This window comes from Sphaeramia orbicularis, chromosome 7 (assembly GCF_902148855.1).
Source record: "Sphaeramia orbicularis chromosome 7, fSphaOr1.1, whole genome shotgun sequence".
Classification (NCBI taxonomy): Eukaryota; Metazoa; Chordata; class Actinopteri; order Kurtiformes; family Apogonidae; genus Sphaeramia; species Sphaeramia orbicularis.
The window spans coordinates 48,520,215-48,542,729 of record NC_043963.1 but is presented as its reverse complement, the minus strand read 5'-3'; the positions used below and the strand labels follow the sequence as shown (position 1 = coordinate 48,542,729).

The 22,515-nt window shown below is 38.1% G+C and overlaps 1 protein-coding gene and 1 long non-coding RNA gene across 2 annotated transcripts in view; both read left to right on the top strand.

Annotated features, from left to right (window-relative positions):
* Nucleotides 1–1,929: 1,929 nt before the first annotated feature.
* On the top strand, nucleotides 1,930–8,157 carry LOC115422877 (uncharacterized). The gene is made up of 3 exons (XR_003935884.1): nucleotides 1,930–1,940; nucleotides 3,607–3,610; nucleotides 8,057–8,157. It is a non-coding gene; the product is annotated as an uncharacterized LOC115422877 (long non-coding RNA).
* A 6,097-nt stretch (nucleotides 8,158–14,254) lies between these two features.
* ctnnbl1 (catenin, beta like 1) overlaps nucleotides 14,255–22,515 on the top strand; it is a 111,837-nt gene continuing 103,576 nt past the window's right edge. The window contains exons 1-3 of the mRNA XM_030139487.1: nucleotides 14,255–14,284; nucleotides 17,582–17,803; nucleotides 20,963–21,069. Of these exons, the coding sequence (XP_029995347.1) occupies nucleotides 14,255–14,284; nucleotides 17,582–17,803; nucleotides 20,963–21,069 (359 nt within the window). The remainder of the gene's footprint in view (nucleotides 14,285–17,581; nucleotides 17,804–20,962; nucleotides 21,070–22,515) is intronic.

The following is a 22,515-nucleotide window of genomic DNA, read 5'->3' as shown; positions in this document are numbered from 1 at the left end:
ACTACTGTTGGGGAGTGTGAATGGCATCATAAAAAATAAAGCACAAGATTGGTTTCTTAACATTATTTTTTGCCTAGACAATAGCCCACAACCCTCTGAAAACACAGGTTTGCAACCCACTTTTGGGTCATGACCCACTGGTTGAGAATCGCTGGTATAGATCTTTCAACTGTGCAGCTTGTAAACCATGTGACAAGTTGACTCTTTTGAAAAACCTGAACAGAAAATTACACCTTTTGTTTTCCTGGATCGGGCTCTATGAGGCCTGACTAAAGGCTAAAGATTCCAATTTCAGCCATTCAGTCATTTACCACTGATGGAAATGTACTGGTTAACTGGTGACTAAGCTGTGTTGATAAGTTGTATGTGATGGTGTACTCTATCAGGTTTGCAAGGCCTATTCTATGGTTTACAACAGTTAGTCGCATGTTTCAGTGGAGTGTATTTCTAAGCAGCTAGAAATCACTGATCTGTTAGGTGAGTTTACTTAGTTACCTCCGCCGAGGAGGTTATGTCTTTGTCGGTGTTGGTTTGTCTGTTTGTCTGTCTGTTTGTGTGCAAGATAACTCAAAAGTTATGGATTTGGATGAAAATTTCAGGAAATGTTGATACTGGCACAAGGAGCAAATGATTAAATTTTGGTGGTGATCGGGGGTGGAGGGGTGGGGGGGGCACTGATCTGCCTTGGCGGAGGTCTGCGCTCTATGAGTGCTTCTAGTTTTAAATTTGGTTTTGTTAATATAATTCATTAATATATTTGTTAATATAGACAATAAGATAGACCACATACAGCTCCCAAGGTGAGAGAGAAACAGTATCTCAATTCAATGTGTGTTATGCATCTACTGAATTGACAATAAAGACTCTTTGAATCTTTGAATATGAAAATGAAAAACAGACTGTAGAGCTGCTGCAAGTGGTTCTGCCTGTTGCAACACCTCAAGCTGTGATTTATCTCACAAAATGATTATTTAGTTAACATTACATCTTATCGGGAAGCATCATCATTTGTCAGTCTATGGATCAGATGTTAAAGATCTTCACGAATGTTGATTCATTGTTGTAGAACAGTTTTCACAAAACTGTCCAAAAGATCAGCTATGGTTGTCCCTGAAAGACCCCAAGGCCATGACGTCATGTCTTTTTGATAGAATATCCTTGGCTGTAACTTATCGTCTGGGGTCTGTCAACACCTGCCAAAAAAGCTGAAATATTAAACTCCATTATCATGCTGATGTTAGCATTTAGCTCTGCACAGAATGAGGACGATGAGTAAATCTGTTCATTCGTTGCACGGTTTTCTTTATTAAAGTATTATTGTTGAATATCTAGTGCAGTGGTGTCAAACTCATTTTAATTCAGGGGCCACATACAGCCCAATGTGATCTCAGGTGGACACGGAAAATAATTGGCATAATAAATAATAATCACATTTTTTCTCTTTGTCTTAGCGTGAAAATTAAATAACATTTTGAAAATGTGAAGTATATAAACAACCAGGTACACCCTGAAACATCTTTTTAAAAAATAAGTGCAATTTCAACAACATTATGTCTCAGCTTATTATTAACAAAATGTACAGATCACAGTGGATCTACAAATGCAGAAAACATATCGTAGCAGGCATTATATTCTTAAAATTGCACTTATGTTTCTTAAGAAATTTCAGGTTTCTCATATTTATTCAAGTTATTCACATTTTACTATTATTTGGCAGGATATTTTTTAGAAGCAAGTGTTTTCATATTGCAATAAAAATTTTTCTCACTTTAAATCATGGAGAACATTTGGAGTTGTCATTATTGATATGTTATTATGCTGTTATTTTACTTGATATTGCATTGAGCTGTATGTAGCCCCTGAACACTCTTAATTGTTAGTATTTTCAGCATAAATTTTGCACTTCACAAATTCATTCTGCAGGCCAGATTGCACCATTTGTTGGGCTGGTGTTTGACACCCCTGATCTAGTGGATCTACTACAGATTGCAGAAGATTTGAGTGCCTGAATGATCCCAGGAGCTATGTTGTCGGGGGCTTTATGCCCCTGGTAGGGTCTCCCAAGGCAAATAGGTCCTGGGTGACAGGTCAGACTAAGAGCAGTTCAGAAGCCCTTATGAAAATGAAACAACTCAAGAACGTGACGTCGCCCGGTATGGCGCAGCCGGGGCCCCACCCTAGAGCCAGGCCTGGGGTTGGGGCTCGAATGCGAGCACCTGGTGGCCGGGCCTATGCACACGGGGTCCGGCCGGGCCCAGCCCAAAGGAGCGATGTGGGCCCGCCCTCCGGTGGACTCACCACCCACCAAGGGAATCATAGGGGCCGGGTGCAGTGTGGATTGGGTGGCAGTCGACGGCAGGGGGCCCGACAACCCGATCCCCGGAACACAGAGTCTAGCTCTTGGGACATGGAAAGATGCAGATCGCAAATGATTATACACTTGTTCTTCAGATATAGTGCTAATAGAAACTCCTGGTATTTGGTGGATCTGTGAATTTTAAATTGTGCTTCCACTGACTATACACAGGGGTGAGCAGATTAATTAATTGAATTCATTTTCATGCCTTTAAGGACCTGCTAATCCACCTAAAATGACTTTCATCAGTATCAGTTTTATTGGAGAGGTTTTATATCACGTCTTGTTCTAAATTCTGTTTCACAGGCTTTTCCATGCTGCCAAGGATGTTGTGTGTGTGTGTGTTTGTGTGTGTGTGTGTGTGTGTGTGTGTGTGGTATGTGTGTGTGTATATATGTGTCCTTTTGCATGTGTCAGGCTGCTCTGATTAGCTACCACTGTTCCACTATCACCCAAAGGCGTGGGCCACCACCACAGCACACCACAGCCATCATATTCATAATGGAGATAAAATTAATTTACTTTTCCCTCCTCTATCTGTCCCTGCCACTCTCCACCTCCTCCTACACTGTTCCTACATATGCTATATTTATCTCTATAGTCTAGTTTGTGTCCAGCCTCTTGCTGCCCTTTGCTTCTTTACTATTTTCAGCAGCCAGGCAGTAGCCTCTATTTCTGTCAGGTCCAGACAATGGACAGGAAAGCTCTAGCTACTTTTACTGTTTTTATAGAAGACAGGCAGTAGGTCATTTTGACTTATCTAGAAAATACGAAGCTCAGAAGCATCCATCTGCTAATAAGTTGTAATTTTCATCATTTGCATTCTGTTAACATATTGAAAATATTTCATCTTTCAGCCAATGCAAATGAACACCAACTAATTAGACATTGCTGACATTTTAGTTGCAGAAAGAGCAGCACAGGAATTACTAGAATATATTTTAACCCATGTGGATGGCTGCCAAATAATCCTTCAGGTCCTTTAATTAAGCCCATGCAGATTCAGCTCTGCACTGCAGGAGGGTCAGTGAACATGCAAGACCTTTTTAAGCCGCAGCAATAATAATGCAAAGCAGCTGAAAACCTGATTCTGCCTTGACGTCATAGTGGAATTTGCCCTCAGAATGACTTGACCAATTAAAATGACAACTTTGAGTTGCAAAAGCTTTAATCTACTCTCAACACATATAAAAATATAGCATCACCAGAAGTTATCATCACAAAACGAAATATATGATTTATTATTGCAGTATTGTGATGAGAGATACACTCACATGCAGGGTAACTATTCTGCCTCTGACAATTACACTCAATCTGTTAACTAAATTTATGCATGAATGTCAACATTCTGTAAGAAATTCCTATGCCAAAAATGTAAAATGCAGTCAAGAAATACTTGCAATATCTACACAAGCATTTACCAACATTTCATTGTCAATCACTGAACACTCTGGCTTGCCAGAAACGTAAACCACATGGGCGTTGATAACACTGCTGGACATGGGAAATACTAAAAACTAATCCAATAATGTAATCTGGTCAGTTGATTCATGATAAAATTAGGGATTCAACGACTAGTTGACTAGTTGGCAAATAGTCGACTACTAAATTAGTTGTCGACTTCATGATGTCATGCACTTTTGTTTAAGGAAGAAAGAATTATTTTATTGCTAATTTCAACTCTTGAGTGTTTAGTTGTTTGTTTAGCAAACTTTGTTAGGCACTGGAATTGTTTGCACAAATTCCACTTTTGTTTTGTTTATTTTATTGCTGCTTGCAATATTTGTCAAATATTGAACTGAGTAATTGTTTAACAACAATTTATTGCTTATAAATTTATTGCATTTATTGCAATAAATATAAACAAGAGCCATTGTTTTATTGTAGTTCATAATCTGACTAGTCATTACAGTAGTCATTGACTATTCGAGTATTGAAATAGTCATTAGTTGCAGGCCTAGATGAAATGCAGAATTTAACTGTAAAACAGCTGCTGTAGGATCACCTGTAATTTTATTAGAAATTAACAGCTCCTGTTTAGGCTTGTGTGTTGCCTTCTTTGAGAGATTGTCATTTGACAGGGGTCTCACGAACACAGAGGGTATGTAATGAGTGATTAGACCCAGTCAGAGAGTGACTGTTAGTCTTTTTGTCAGTGTTTCCAAAAGTCTCAGTTTCTGTCGATCTACATTAGAAGGGAGCATTTACAAACTGTCTACACATGTCCATGGATATGACCCACTCGGTGGTCAATGGTGGACCTCCACTACTAACTCCAGTCCAGTCCCATTGAATGGCGTAAGTGCAGCACTGAAAATAGTGGACAAGTGGTGTCTTGATCCCCCTCCTCTGTTCCAGGACAGTCTCTCCAGCTTGACATAAATGATCTCCTTTACACCACTCGCAAACCATCTGTGCCCTGACTGAGATACAGTGTGTACATTTTGGGCCTTTGGCTGGAGCACTGACTCCTGTCCTCTGCTGAGTGTTTGTGCAGTCACTGACTGGATGGCAGACAAAGGATTAGGCCCTTGCTTTGCGCTTTTGTTGTTTAGTTTGGCATAAATCCTTGAATATTTCTTACATATGGGACAATTACATGGTGGCTCTTTATGCAGGAAATGGATATTATTTTATTGCTGTTCCCTGCTTTTGGATGACATGTTTTAATTTAATCTAGCAAAAACAAATTACAATTTCCTTAACTGTGGAAGTCAATGATCAAATTTACTTTCCTGGACCTCTGAGAAAAATGGGTTTGAGCCTGTAAATAACAGACTGTGTCTGAGATTCAGACAGTTGTGGAGTCACTTTTAGTCATTTGTTGCTACCTCTTTCAACTGTTATGCAGTGAAAGACAATTTTGACAAGCTGCTTTCAATATAAGTGACTTTGACCTGAAATTTGCCACAATTACTTATGATGTGACTTACTTTAAATCAGAGGGCTAAGAATATGGCTTCCTGCAACACACAAATTAGTGACAAACAGAAAGGAATACCAATCAATAATTGTAATAAAATGGCAGGCCATCATATGTGTATTCATTATTCTACAAGTCTGTCAACTCTATTAGAGGGATGAACTCCACTCTTCCAAGTAATCATCCCTATTTGGTGTTTTAATTATAGTCATGGAGACTTCTGTTTAACATGATGGTCAAAACTTTTTGTTAAGTGTTGAGATCTGATGACGGAACATAATAGAATATGAGTCTTATCATTTTCAAACTCATCAAACTATTGAGTGAACTTTCTGGTCTTATGGATGAAAGCTTTGTCAGTCTGGAGAAAACCACTCCCATCAGGTTTTTTCTTTAATTCATCAACTGTCTGTATGTGATGGTTGTGAAGCCTGTTACCGGACGTTAGTCTGGGGTTGTCTGTCTTTTGTTTGTCTGTCACTTCCTGTTTTATTTTGTTAAGTTTTCCTCATGTGTCTTGTCTGTGGTCTTTACTTCCCTTCCTGGTTCGTGTTCACCTTTTCCCTGATTACCTGACTCCGCCCTAATGTGTTCCACCTGTGTCTCGTTGTCTTCCCTCCCTTTTGTGTATTTATACCCTGTCCTTTCCCCTGATCAGACGCCAGTTCGTTTTCTCTTGTAGATTACTTACCAGCGTTTTTGATCCTGTCTGTTCGTTTGCCTTACTGTGTTTCGACCTGTTTTTGTCATCCTGTTTTGCCTGTTTTTTGCCTGCTCCCTGTCGGTTTTGTCAGCCTCCATCTGCCTTCCTGGTTTTTTGACGCCTTCGCCTGATTTTTCGTCGGCGAGCCGGCACTAAATCCGGAGCCGAACCATGGGTTCGCGTCCGAAACCCGGAGGACGGTTCAGACGAGGACTTCCTTGGCCGCTGTCCTCAAGATCCTGTTCATTATCATAATCTTCCTAACTGTATACAATAAACTCTGTAAACTTTTACATCCGCTTCCGTGTTCTGCATTTGGGTTCTGGGTCTGTGCTATCAGCATTACAATGGTGACAAAATAATGAAGATAAGTCAGTTCAGTACAGTAAAAAAAGAAGAAATCTCAGAAAGTGCACCAGAGCACTAACCCTAACCCTAACCCAAGATGGACAGACATGTAATATCCAAATAAAAAAGACCAAAATAAATGATAATTCTCAAAGTCAGGGTGACAGACTTCTGAAAAAATACAGGATGGAAAAATAGTGTCTGGGGGGATTCTAGGCAGCTTCCAGGTACCAATAGTCGACGGGACCTGATGTGACCACTCGTGTCTGGGACCTGGGTAAAAAGGACAGGATAAGGAAGTATCCAGAGAAAACTCAGCATACAGATAGAAGAAATAAAGACAAAGACAACATGCAGAGAGGACATGGAGTGGTAGGAACAAAACATCACAGTTGCTTTCATGCACATTAATAGCCTGTACAATAATTTATATGTAGAGGATTCAGGTTGTTTTTTCTGTAAAACACTCAACAGTGACAATGATTGGGACTACTGTGTTGGCAACGGTGACGTGTTTCCAACTTGTGAAAAAAAATTTGTCAAAAGCCACTAGAAGTTGCTAAATGATGACATCACCTAATTTGCATAATTGGAAATGTGCATATACTTGTAACGAATGATGTAGGAGAGACAAAAAGTGAGTTTGAAATTATTCTAAATATGTTTAGAACTACACATGAACTTTACTCTATAAAACTGTCAGTGGCAATGGTAGTGATTTACACTAAGCAACTTTAAAAACACACGATGAAATTCATGAGTGTTTTACTTTTAATTCATGGACTATATTTGGAATTGTAGTTATTGTTCTTATTGCACACATTCTGGGAGACATACATACAAGATTTGAATCAAGGAAATGGTATTCAATCAGGCTGTACAAATTTGACAGTAAAATCCATTCTTACAAGGCTGCGCTCAAGTGTGGCATTTTTGCTACAGACATTTTTCCCATTTTTACTTCAGGGTTTTTATAGGGAGGGTCACATGTGTACAAAACCTACATGTTTTTGGTTAACAGTTTAGCCCATCCCAGTATTTCACTCCCCTACTCAGTTTGTACACTTGAATACAACTTTCATAAATTTGTCTGTGGTTAAGAAAAAGCTCAATCAGTCAGGTAGAACAACAGTATATTGTGTATCTGAGAAGCTGTTTGGAGAGTCTGAGTACATCTTATGACAATTCTAGCAAATTTCAAACGTGTTTTTAAAGTGCTGTAGTATATTCAGTGAATGTTTTTAGACATTGAACAATACATGCTTTCATGTCTGAGTCTCCAAAAGTCTCCAGTAACACCAGAAAACATTGATAGATTGTTGCTTTTTTCATAGAGCCTATATAGGGGTCTGAAAAATTACTAATAAACCAACATGGATAAGTTGGAAACACTGACTTCTACAGCTAAGCAGACAGACCATGTGTTTCTCTGACAGGAAATCATTTCATGCCACAGTCAAAGTCTATGACACATTTGGAGCAGTTGTGGCTCAGGAGCTGGGGAAAGTCATCCAATAACCAGAGGGTTGGCGGTTCAAATCCGGCTCATCTCCAGTCATGTGCCGTTGTCTCCTTGGGCAAGACACATCACCAACCTTGCCTCCAGTGTCACTCAGGTGTATGAATGCTTGGTGGTGGTCGGATTAGCAGCTACATTTCCATCTGTATGTCCCAGGGCAGCTGTGGCTACGATGTAGTTTACACCACCAGTGTGTCATTGTAAGAGTAGTATGCAACGTGATCTCATGACTCGTGTAAATATACACATCACTTTTAATTGGCGTGTTATCTTTATGCATTATAAGCTTTCCGCATGTACTGTATGTTCACGTTGTTATTAGCACCCTGTCCAACCTGAATCAATGTGTTAAATACCACGCACTGTGGGTTTGGGTTACGATTAGCAGTTAGGGTTAGGGTTAGCGGTTAGGGTTGGGTTTAGCAGTTACAGTTATTTGAACCAGAGATCTTGGCATAAATTGACACCCCATTCAATGACTGAATAACATGTGAAACATCAAAAATGCGTACGTATAGCACGCCAAATGCCATAAGAACTGGCATGACATACAATGTCATCTCATGAGATCAGTCTCATAGTGTGAGCAAATGAATAATGGATTCAGTGTTGAGTATTTAAAACAGAAAAGCATTATGTAATGTATGTCTGTAGTATTACACCTGAAAGCGTTGGTTTTGTTTTGAAGCTTCAGTCCTTGCCACTTGATTACATTTTAGATATGTAACATTTAAAGCTGTTAAAGAGAACACACTAGTAAAATTAACTTAAGTAATAGTTAGAGATCACAACAGGCAACCTAGAAAGAAGAGCTGAACCAATTCATTGATCTATCAACTTGAAAAGAATGTTCAACTGCAATTTTCCTAAATCAAAGCTTCCTTTTCTTGATTTCGCTGCTAAACATTGGTTCCGCTGTTGTGTTTCACACAGACTTATTGTGACACACAACGTTAGGATCAACACAAACTTGTATGTGTGTTCCATCTTAGACTGTAGTGTACGTATAGATGCCATTGGACTTGTTATTGTTGTTCAATATCTACAGATATCTTTACGTATACTTTTATACTGTTGTTATTGTTGTTGTTATTTATTATTTATACTTTTCTATATATCCTTTAACTTTTATACATTTGTGGTTGTTGCTTCAGCTGGTTCTGGAATAAAGGAAAAGTTGTTGTCATTTTCAGACATGTCTTTTTTTCTTCTACTCAAATAATCATTTAATCTAATTGAATGGACGGCGACACAGTAGTGCAGTGGATAGCACTCATGCCTCACAGCAAGAAGGTCCTGGGTTCAATTCCAACGCCAGTTGACGGGTGGTGGGACCTTTCTGTATGGAGTTTGCATGTTCTCTGCGTGGGTTTTCTCCGGGTACTCCGGCTTCCTCCCACATCCAAAGACATGCACTGATAGGTTAATTGGTTAATCTAATTGCCCATAGGTGTGAATGTGAGAGTGATTGTTTGTCTCTATATGTTCAGCCCTGCAATGAACTGGCGCAATGTCCAGGGTGTACCCCGCCTTCGCCTGTAAGTCGCTGGGATAGGCTCCAAGTGACCCCTGTGACCCTAGTGAGGATATAGCGGGTTTAGATAATGAATTGAATGAATTGATGGAAACAATCAATAGATTTATCAGTTAACAAAAATAATCAATAGCTGCAACCTCTACTCAAAAACTTTTTTTTTTTTTTTTGGCACTGCCGGAGGCTTGCAGTGTTTCCCAGAATACATTTCCAGCCATTAGAGAGAGGAACACACTGATTGACTCTCCAACTGATACTTCAAGGAGAAATGGGAAGACCTTGAAGGAGATTTGAGGTCATCAAATACTCAAGCACAAACACACAAAAATGTTGTGCTAAAGGAGCATTGCTGTTGATTGTGGTCAGGACCTCTGACAATGGGTGCCTAAAGAGGAGGGATGTAGCTTTACAGCCCTGTTAGACCTCCAACTCCTCGTTAACTCATTTGAGTTGCAAAAATCGTGTATAAATACTTCATGCTGATTTGTGTGTTGATTAGGCATTGGTGTACTGGGGCTTTGAAGGACTGCGCTGATGGGATACATAGCTCAAATCATTTCTGAGAGGAGAGAAAATCATTTGATTGCACCACTTGACTTAGTGAGGAAAATGATAAGGGTGATCATTTGTTGTCATCAGCTCTCTCGCTCTTTCTCTTGTTTAATAATAGCACTGCCACTCTGTTTTGAGCACACTTATGTTGGCCTGCGCAGCATGATACAATCACACTGACCTCATGTGATTTAATGCAATCAGCCCTCACAGCTTGTGTGAAATTGTATTGTTCTGTTCTGAAGGAAATGGGATATGATTCAATGGAAGTGATCCTACAGTGTCGCCCCAGAATAATTCTGCAGGGAAATGATGAGGCGATGTCATTAAACAGACAGTTGTGTATGAAAAGCTCCTGCTCCTTCAGGGATTGTGGTATGTGTTAATCATTGTGTAGAACAAAAGGGATTTGTAATAATAGAAGCTTCAAAAGCAGCAGCAGCAGCAGAGAAGGAGGAAATTCGGAGTTGTTTTCCATATGGCTGTTTCTGGGTATTTCAGTTGTTTATAGGAAAATGTAATGAGTAATTTTCATCAAAAATTACATTAGTTATATATTAGTTGATAATAAAGATCATAAACTGGATACAAAGATTGACATTGTAACGCCACAGTCCTCCCATTGAAAGAAAATGAGGAACAAAAAGAGATGATCCAACCTGTGTGTACCAAAGTCAAACATACTTATATTTCTCCCTAAATTCACCCGTCCTAGTGCATGCGCAAGGAGGAGTCGGCTGCTGCTATTCATTTGAAAGTTTAAAACATTGGCATTTATTTCTCTGAAGAAGAAAACACTAACTTTCTCAAGGTTAACAGTGAAAATGTGACAGTTTTACAGCAGTGTAAAAAAAAGTGATTTAATTCAATGAAGCTTGAGGTTGTGCTGAATCAGATGCTTGACACTAGACAGACAGACAGACAGACAGACAGACAGACAGACAGACAGACAGACAGACAGACAGACAGACAGATAGATAGATAGATAGATAGATAGATAGATAGATAGATAGATAGATAGATAGATAGATAGATAGATAGATAGATAGATAGATAGATAGATAGATAGATAGATAGATAGATAGATAGATAGATAGATAGATAGATAGATGAACATTGAATTATTATCAGTAATGCAGAATTTTAAACATGGTCTGACACACATAAGAAATGTGTTCCATCAGAACTACACCTGCATGTAGTTCCTACACTCTGCATGTGTAGTAAATCAAATCTACAAGTTAAGACATTTAAGAAGTTTAAGCTGTCTAGTTACATGAATGACAAATTGCACAGTGAAATTGTGTGTGAGAAATCTTTGAACGTGATGTATGTGTTAAGGAGGATAAGGAGCAGCAATTTTAATATCAGTTATGAATAAAATGACAAAAAACTTTCTGTTCTCTATATTTTTTAATATATATATATATATATATATATATATATATATATATATATATATATATGTATATATATATATATATTTTTTTTTTATTTATTTATTTATTTATTTATTTAATTTTTTTAAAAATATATTACACTTTTATGGTTTCAAACATGAGTGGTTACATTTGAGCTTTTCTTAAGTTCTTATGTACAGTTAACAATGCTGTATGTTTTTCGTTCATTTGGTGCACATTTCTCGTTTTCCAGTTTGCCACGTAGCACAAAAATGGATCTATTAAGTGTCTTATGCACAAATTAGTTCTTGATCATTTATTGCAGTCCTCTTCTTTCAACATTAGAAAAACACGTGGCTTATCGTCTTGATTCAAACCTAAAGTAGCAGCTCATCCTCTGTCAGCACCACTAAACATCTAATTATCGGTCTGCTTTCCTAGTACAAAAAGCTTGTCTTGCATGTGACAACTCACCAACATGACAAACCAACACATCATTTAGGAAATATTCATCTGGGCTGATCTAATTTCCCTTTTAAACTGTGGATGTCATATTCTTTGACTCAACTGTCATCTTAAAGAGAAAACAAGAGTCCGCTCTAGTTTGAGCAGTCTAGGCTTTGCATTCATCTAAAACTGTAGCAGTAGGATTTCCATATAAATGTCTCCTTCTGCTCCTCTGTGTCCCCTTTATCCTCTTCACTCTGTTCCTCTCTCTTTCCTTTGATCAAGTGCTTTTTCCTCGTGTTTGGCGGGACGTCAAGCTTGACCGCTTGGCAGTGGCCTTGCTTTTAAATGTAGTTTCTATTGAGCCTGTCTCTACTGTCACAGATCACTGGCCAGAGACCGGGGTGGCAATGGAGGTGTTGACACCATGCACTGCTCATACATTTCTCAGTGATGCTCATTGAAAAGGTGATTTTCTGCCTGTCTGGAACAATAAGCCTGCTTGGCATACAAAGCTCTCCTGGTATGAATTCAGCAAAAACTGAGCTCTTAAGACCAGGATTTCATGTGCGAGCACTGATGAGGAAATACTCATGTCTTAATCATTAATGGGGTTTCATTTGGGATTGATGAATTAGCCAGGATTCTGTTAGGAAAAGACATATTTTATTACTAATTAGTATTACTTTGTGCAGATTAGGCTACATGACAACACAGAAAACACCTGATGTACAGTAAATGTATGAAATAGCTTTTTAAAAAATGTGCCTGTGTATGTAGCACTAGGTAGCATCAGTTTTGAAATGCATAGGGAGATTTTGGTGTTGGAGCTCTATCTATCTATCTATCTATCTATCTATCTATCTATCTATCTATCTATCTATCTATCTATCTATCTATCTATCTATCTATCTATCTATCTATCTATCTATCTATCTATCTATCAGTGGCGATTTCTCATAGACTGCAAGGGAAGCCCGGCTTCCCCTAAAATTACGAAAATTAAATGGTTAAATATGTACAGTTGTGTTGACATTTTATTGACTACAAATGTGTTAGAACACGATCATCTCAAAGATGAGTTCGTTCAGAATCAGCTTTATCACAAATCAACAAACGCAATGTTGTTCACTTCTCATACATTCCCGTTGCGCTGTTTTCTCATTCGATCTCTGCTCAGTGCATTTGTCCATAGACGCCGGGCGTCTCTGGGCTTCAATGGGACTGAGTGGAACAGTTTTTTTCATTGCCTCAAAACTGGACGGTAATTGGATAAATGCCACGATATTGTCCCGCCCCGGACGCTGGGAGTCTCTGGGGATGAATGGAGCTGTGGGCGGAGCTTGGCCGGGCTGGACGCCAGAATCCCACGTGCTGATTGGAGGATCAGTCGAAAGGCTGAATCCCTTTTGATTGACAGCTATTTTGAGATCTCCTCCTTCACTGACACAGTTCAGTTTAATACCGTCGCACATTCTGCTGTGAAATCAGAGAAACCACTACGAAATTACTCGTTCATTTCTTGCACTGTAAATCAAACACACTCATTGGACTTCCTTGTTTCAATTTACCATAATTTCAGCGTTTTCTTGTTTCAGTTACGTAATTCAATCATTTCTTGTTCGAGTTTAATATCGTTTTTGTAGACAGTTAAATCAATCATACTGTCGGCTAGGTTGGAGTGAAATGAGCTTCTCTTGTTTAAAAAGGCTGAAGTCTTACACCCGCAACACAATGGGCCAAAGCAATCTAAGCAGCCCAACTCTGATGGACATTGAGAGGACACTGGTCCAGTCCCTGGAAAAGATGCCTACTTGGTACGATAAGGTCACTGAGCATTTTCTTAAAAAGGAACGGAGGGCGAATGTATGTTTAAATAACCTGACATTTTTTTTAATGTAAGCCAACAATGAACTTCCCCTGTCTGAAGGACAAGCAGCCGCCACTGCTATCTATCTATCTATCTATCTATCTATCTATCTATCTATCTATCTATCTATCTATCTATCTATCTATCTATCTGTCTGTCTGTCTGTCTGTCTGTCTGTCTGTCTGTCTGTCTGTCTATACACAGGCACACAGACACACATTGCAACAGAGAGCTACTTTTCAACCATTTTCAACTCAAAAGGTTTTTTAAAAGCGTTAAAAAGCACCAATTTAATCATTTTTCCCTAATATCATTAATCTTTGCTATCGTCAAATAACGTTTTCAACCTTAGAATTGTTTATCGGTAACACATGTTTGACGCCCTGCAAAATCACCAGGCTCAAATACACCCCAACGAATCCCTATCATTACGACAGCGGGCTTGTTGCGACAGTAAACAAAACGTTTTACGGCAGGCATGTGTGTCTGCAAGGATTGTTGTTAGCCCGGGAACGCTAAGTGCTCAAATATCTCCTCATATTTGTTCATTGACTTTCAACAAAACGTTTTATTTTAAAGCTTTCTGTTTCTAACCTGAAGAAATGGATGTCGGGGAGCTCCTGAACTATCAGGTAAACACGTTATTGCCGCTAAGAAAAGTTAAAGAAATGCGATTATAAAAACTTGAATGTCATCACTAGTAACTATCTAGCAGTGTTTCTACTACCAAACAAGCTTTGATACACTTCTACAATGTACCATATTACGTCTTCTTATATTGTCTTATAACCGTTTTTCAATTGTAAAATTCAGTATAAGTGGAACTGCATCAATTGAGGAATCGTGTGTTTCTAAATGAATGGCGTTAGCACTGTACCAGCTAGCTGATCAGGCTGCTCTGATATTACATTTTGTTTTATGTGTTATCTTTTCTCATGGACCCCTTTAACACATTAAAGTGAGTAAAATGTACATGTGCATTTGTAGAATTTCAGCGACGTAGCACCAGTAATCAAATACAAATGACCATTTATTGCGGGTATATTTCCTGTCAATGTCTGTAATAAAACCCACGAATAGGTTCGTTTCGTTCTTACGACACATTAAACACTGAACAGTACCTGAAACACGGACATGGACTCAGTGACAGATGTTTAGTTTTTAATTCGGCAAACTAATAATCCTCCAACAGTATGTTATATTTCTATTATAAGATTACACATTTTAAATGACTAAACAATGATTGCTGCAGCTCGTTGCAATTTCTGTTGTTTTATAATTTAAGCAGAAAATAACGAAGATTAAAATGATTTTTTAAAGCTTTGCATTGTATAGCTTGTATTGTATACAGCTCACTACGTTATATTGGTAGGAGGTGAATAGTTTTACCTAAAGGAGTAATAGTTTTTCATTGAGTAGCTGCCTTTTGTTGTCATTATGTCACTTTAGGATTATTTTTTTTGACTCATTTACATTTTTATCAAAGCAGTTTCTTAATACAAAAATAGAGCCTATTTACTATATTAAGGTTCAGCAGAAGTTTTCTGATTAAATGGGGGTGAGTGTTTTCCCAAATATCTGTCAGCTTTGGCAGGAAGTCTACTATAATCTGTTTAATTGTGTTAATAGCAATATTACAGTGGGTGAGGCCATAGAAAGTAATGTGGGGGCGATAGTTACTCCCCAAGAGGTCTTCCATGCGGTTGCAAAGCTCAAGAATAATAAGTCCTGTGGGGCAGATAATGTGACTTCTGAACCTCTTAAGTTTGCGAGTACAAAATCGTATCCACTCTTTGCAATCTACTTTACAGGGTTTTTGGTTCATGGCCTTTTGCCGGACTCTCTGTTGTCTGTTGTCTTGGTTCCTGTGATCAATAAAACAGGTAAACTGGGTGATATCAACAACTATCGGCCTATAGCCCTAGCCAGTTCCTTATCCAAGGTGCTTGAAAGAATCCTTCTAAATAGAAGAGCCATATCTGTATACCACATCTATTCAGTCTGGGTTTAAGCAGGAACATCGCACAAACATGTATTTTTGCACTTAAGGAAATACTGGATAAATATCACAGCCAGAACTCCACAATTTTTATGTGCTTCCTGGATGCTTCTAAGGCACAGGTGTCAAACATGCAGCTTGGGGGCCAAAACCGGCCCACCAGAGGTTCCAATCTGGCCCACGGGATGAATTTGCAAAGTGCAAGTTAGGGCATCAAACTCAAAAATAATATCATAATAACCTACAAATAATGACAACACCTATTTTTTCTCTTTGATTTAGTGCAAAAAACATTAAATTATGAGAATGTTTACATTAACAAACTATCCTTTAACAATAAAATGTGACTAACCTGAAAAAATATGAACAACCTGGAATGTCTACAGAAAATTCAGTGCAGTTTTAATATTCTGCCTGTTACTAAATGTTTTGTGCCTTTGTAGATCTGATCTGTAATGCATATGTATAAATGATAAGTTGAGGCAGAATATTGATAAGATTGTACTTATATTTCTTAACAAATTTAATTATTTTCAGGTTATTCACATCCTTTTTGTTTGGATAGTTTGTAAATAGAAATATTGGCGTAATTGAATGTCATTTTTTTGCACTAAAACCATTTGGAGTTGTCATTATTTATCAGCTATCATGCTATTATTTTACCGGTCCGGCCCACTTCAGATTAAATTGGGCTGAATGTCACCCCCAGAAGAAAATGAGTTTGACACCCCTGTTCTAAGGCATTTGACCAAGTTCATTGTGGAAAATTGTTTGAGAAATTATCCAAACGGGGTGTCCCTGGTTACCTCATTAGGATACTCATTTACTCCTTCCAGTTCATGCAGGTGAAATGGGGCGGCTCTATCTCAGACTCTTTTAGGGTCAGTAATGGGGTCCATCAGGGTGGGATTCTGTCCCCACTGTCATATAATATCTACATTGATAATTTGTCCATACAACTTAATGATGGTAAAACTGGTTGTGTTGTTGGAAACTATCTGTGTAACCATCTGATGTATGCAGATGATTTGGTCTTGTTGTGTCCATACAGTTCAGGCCTGCAGCACCTTTTAAATGTCTGCTGTCAGTATGGCCGTGAATATGACATCAAATACAATGCTGTTAAGAGTTACATCATGATTGTCAAAACAAAGGATGATTTAAAACTGTCATTTCGGGATTTTTACTTGTGTGGAAATGTTATTAGTGTCACAAGATGAAATTAAGTATCTTGGACATTATATTATGAGTGACCTCACCGATGACAGATATTTACCAGCAGCAATGTAAACTGTATTATGGGTAGGCAAACGTGCTCACTCGTAGGTTCCATACGTGCTCTGCCAGTGTAAAAACTGCACTTTTCAGAACCTTCTTGTGGTGTTCGATGCTGTGCAGCTGCTATACGGCATTTTATTTATTCATTCATTTGCAGAGTTACAAAATTATCTCACTCAATTATGTAAGCCCTGGTCTGTCCCAAGATTAGTTCTGTAAGGTTTACATCTAAAATGTGGTCTCACTGGTGATCGAGCCTTTATGTGTAAGTAATATATGGATTAACGCAATGTCTTTTTATTGTGTATATTTTTATTTTATTCTATGGACCTAGTTTTTGTGTCCTTAATAAAGTTTGAATAAATGTTTCAGAATCCTTTCATTTTTCCATTCAAAGCAGATTTACATTGTCAAAACTTAAACTTATTAAATACAACAGTTACCTGTTAACATAATGTCATTAATAAGAATGTATAAAAACTTCTTGTGTGCTGCACACATTGATGAGATTTACTCCTTTGTTTAAATTTGGTTTGCTATGTGTGGTAGGAATTGAAGCACTTTTGTCTATGCCATAAAAAATATCAAAGTTAAGTATGCAGCTCTATTCTTGTATGTGCATAACATCTTTTCTTTTGATTTCATCTTGTAGCCTGATAGAGGAGCAAAACGTCCCAGGGAGGAGGATGGAGGTGCAACAGGAGGAGAGGATGAACCCAGAGGAGGGAAGCAGCAGAAGGGGCTTCCCAGAGAGTTAGCCAGGCATCGGGAATTAGCAGAAGTAGGAGGTGAGATGAGGGAAACTGAGGAGCTGACTGCAGATGGGAAGAAGATCCTAGAGAGACTGATGGACCAGGATGAAGATGATCCTGAGGTGGGTCAATTTATTCACATGATATATAAAGTTTTATTACCCAATATTGGTTTAAACAATTTCCAGAGACTAAAATTTTATTTGAAAATCGTCCCCTCTTCACCTCATTGGTGTAAACAATGTCAGTTTTCCATTAAAGTGCAGAAATCACTACGTTCAAACAGCTTAATGCACAATTCGGATTTTTTGGTGAAATCCCATTTTTTGTGTGCTCGTTCATGTTACACATTAAATGTGATTTCTATCAGTTTTGAGTATGAGCTGAATGCGACCCTTGAAGTGACTCGCATGCACAAAAGAGGTCCTGAAGTAATACATTATTGTAACCTTTATTTAAGCAGGAAAAGGGCTCATTCAGGTTAAAGATCTTTTTTTCAGGAGTGTCTTGGCCAAGACAGCAGCAGCAGCAGTAGAAGTGACACAAAATAGAAATCAAAGCCATATCTCCACACTAAAAATGTACATAAAAAGTATACATGAAACACAATAAAAGTCAGTACAAAAACCATAAAACACTAGATAAGAACATACATATTAAACATGACTTGTCCTGTAAACTGTGGTCACCGCTGATCACCCAGATTACATGACCACGATGGCACGTACTGTGTTTATGGAAGTAAATATGGAGGCATCTCATTTCGGAGTATGTGGGGCACAGATAAAGTTTCTCGCTCCTCCTCCTGGGACACAGAATTGTGATGTTTGTCGCATTTCAATGATAGAAAGGTCTGATAAATGCGACCTGGCCACTCAGACTGAAGTCACCTTGCATAATACCAGACACATATCAGATACAGGACCACATATGAAAGTGGTCTGGGTTGGATTTGAAAACATCAGATTTGTGCCGTTCAAAATGCCTTCAACAGATTGGATACAGGTCACATATAGGCAAAAAAAAAGAAAGGATTTGGGCCACATTTGCCTGCAGTCTGAACGTGGCCATGTTTCAGTTGGAGGCAAATAGCACCGAGCTAGTGGCTGGACTCCATGTGTTGGGATATGATCACCTCCAGGAAGAGACTAGTTCTTACCTCTCATGACCCACTCCATTATAAGTGTCACCTTCATACTTTGTGCTGAAGGTCAGACATAATAATAACATTACAGTACATGACAAGCAAAAAGTAGTAAATGTAAAACTTTACCAAATTTGAGTCATTTATGAAGAAGAATAAAGCCAAAAGTGCTACATTCAGGACAATATTGGGACACTTCTGAGCATAAATGAGGGAATCAGTATCACTGTTTTGTTTGTTTCTGAGGTACCAGTTTTACTTCAAAACACAATCAAAACACTAAGATTAGAATATGTTCAGTTTTCACATTGTAGACAAAAGTTGTGGTGCACAGATGTGTTTCTGCAAAAGTCGAATTAAAATATTAATTTTAAATATAATTTTTTGGTCATGATAAAGCTATGTGGGTTGCGTTACACAATAATAATTCACAGCGGAAATAACATCATTCCATGTTATGATGCATATTAAGATTTTTTTCAAGCCTGTAAGAAATAATTTCATGTGGAAACTTTCAGACTTTGGTTTTGTCTGATCTGTACCCCTGAAAGGAGCTCAATTTACGATCAAAACACCTTAAGTAAAAGAAAAAACATGAAATCTGCTTGACTGAGAAGATGAAACCAGGAATTTTCACAGAAAAAGTAACTGATAATTCATTTTTGAGTTGATTAAAAAATGCCAAGTTTCTGATTATCGATTCCAACATGTACACAGAGATCAGCAGGACTGTTTAGGTGTTACTATGCATGACTAATGTCACAGCAGTGTGAAAGGGAAAGGATAACAAACTGTGAAGTGTGGCTTCTTCAACCCATAAAGATCCAGTCCTACTTTTGTGGCAGTTCCCAAATTATTTTTTCTCTCTATTTAATTTTCCTTAAATGATTTATCTGTATTTTTTGCAGTGTTGTCCTCTATATTTTCCTTTTCCTTTTCGTTTTTTTTTTTTTAGTAAAAATCAGGTATTTTCCTATATTTGATTTACTGATCATGTAGATGTTCATAAAACCTCAGATTAAAATTGTGGGTTATATCAGAAACAGAAAATTGAAGAAAAAGTGACCTTTTCAGCAAAAATATCAATAACTGAACATAAAAACAAGAGTCTCCATCTACTGTCATTTATAAAAGTCCATGGGTTTTACTGGTGAATCAATGTTGTAGAAGATGACGGTGTTTCCACGTTCACTACAGAGCCTCTGAACGTCCAAATGGTTCATATGTGATAACCATGAAAAGATGACAAACTGCATTTTACCTGAATTATTTCAACATATTGATAGGTTTAGTGGTTCAGAAGTTAATAAACATATTAGATCAGTAGATGTTATTGATTGCCAGTAGTGATTGCCACCAAACTTCCTTATTTTCTCGTTTAATACTGGTAACCTGATTTGTCAGCTCCATCCGCTTCCTCTATACTGTATCATCACAGGTGAAGTGGTAGAATATTTCCTTCAAAAACTGTGACGACCATCTTAGAATCTCTGTTTTTGCGTTTGCCTCTGTTTACACGCAAATGTGAAAACAGAGATTGGCTGAAATCTCCACTTTGGCTAGAGTTTTTAGAAACCTTTGTTTTCGGTGCATGTGCCCAACATTGCTGTGTAAAAGATAGGCACAAAAGCAGAGAAAAATCTGTTTTTAAAAACACCCAGCTATGTGTAAACGTAGCATGAAAAGAAACCGGTGGGAACTTCGGAGTGTAATTTTCTGCTGGAGAAAAAGACTCCAATGGAGCAGAATTGGCCTGTCCTGCTAGTCTTTAGACATCTGTACATCTATTATCCTGTTCTTTTATTTCCCCCAAAGCCTTTTCAGACACTGTGTGTGTCAAGAGCTACTCATAGGAAAGTGCTGTACTGTTCCATAATGTCATTTCCTAACCTGTCATTATCTCTCTAACATTTTAAAGGCTTTTAAACCATCAGGAGGTCAAACACTTTCCTTTTCTCCTGTAATGCATTCAGATTCAGTCTGACAGTAGAAAACCTCCGGCTCCTCTGCCTTACCCACATTATTAGGGTGGCCATCGTGTGTCTTTGTTGTTATTGCAGCAGTTTCCTCACTAAAAGGCTTTTATTCCCACTCTTTCTCTCTGTCTTCTTTGCCTTTGCCTGTCCTTATCAAACAGGCAGAACCAGTGGATGAGAGTTCAGTGAAGAAAATGATCCTGACCTTTGAGAAAAGGTCGTACAAAAACCAGGAACTGAGGATTAAGTTTCCGGACAACCCAGAGAAGTAAGCCTCTTAATGACTCCCTATGTGGTTTCCATCCATCAGCCTCAGATTTGAACTTATTTATTAATTGACCTAACTTCTTGTCCTGTTGGGTGTTACGTTCCTGCTGTCAGTGTTGTGCAATAGCATCACTATAAGCAGCTTTTCAGTAGTGTGGCAGTAACGTTACTGCTTCTGAATCAGGAAGCTCTTTAATACAGGAACTCTTTTATTGATCAAGCAATAAAAGCAGTGTTTCAGAGTATTTTTGAAGGGAAAGCACAGTGGATCTTTCTGCTGTTATTTAAATAAACTAAAAGATTAGTACTTGACAGCCCAGTCGCACAAGGATACTGCGTGTGTCTTTTGTATGTGAGGCCAGTGGCTGATGCGCTTGTGCATGAAAGTGACATCATGTCTTGATTCTTGAGCTGATTTCTACAAACCGAGGAAATGATTAATATAGACACAAGCTATGGAAAACTCTTCCAAAAGTTAAGCTTATGTTCTAGATTTATTGACCCATATACTTCCATTATAGATCCTTCCATCGGAAAATTACTGCAGTGATGAATATATTTCAGCTGCAACAAGTTCTTTAACTCTAATGGATGCTGCGAGTAGCTTCTCATTTCTGAAACAACCATCAGTTTGATAGAGCATAAAGATTGGACAAAGCCAGATTTCATCAGGCTCATGGGGCTTGTGAAAAAGTGACTCATGAAGCATATGTCTTTTTCACACATGGATTGGCCACCACAGAGTCCAGACCTGAACCCCACTGAGAATCACATTTGATGGAGAAGAATTTTCCACAGCAGTCTGACTCTCCATCATCATTACAAGATCTTGGCTAAAAATCACATGCAAATATGGACTAAAAAATGTTTATTGTGACACTACATAAACATTGTGTGACATAAAAGATGGCCTGGTGTATCCCATGAAGTATTGTGTGTGGGATGTTTTTTTGACTAGGTTATGTGTAAAAACAATCTCCAGCAACTTCTAAATTCAGAGAAATACATAATTCATTCATGGCAACAGTAATGTTTAATTTGGCCACTTTTCAATGGGACGTATTCCCTTTGTTCATCTAATATTAATATTTATACTACTGGCAGCTTTTCCACTAGAGTGAAATGACAGATGTTAATGCCACTGTTTCACTGAGTTACCTCTTAGTGACATGATGTCATTGTATGATTTGAGCTTTCACAGTGAATGTTAGCAATGGAAGTCATGGCTGTATTTTTTGATTTAGAAATGCCTAGTGGCAGATTGTACGTACTGTATGGTTCATACATAGTATTGGTATATATACTGCAGATATCCATCGTTCACTTTTTCATAAATCATGTCTCTACGTGTATTAGGCTTTCAGTTTCAATTATCCACAGATCTATTTCTGATACTTGCAGTAGAATACAAGTAAAAATTCCAGTTTCTGATATCTACAGTCCAATT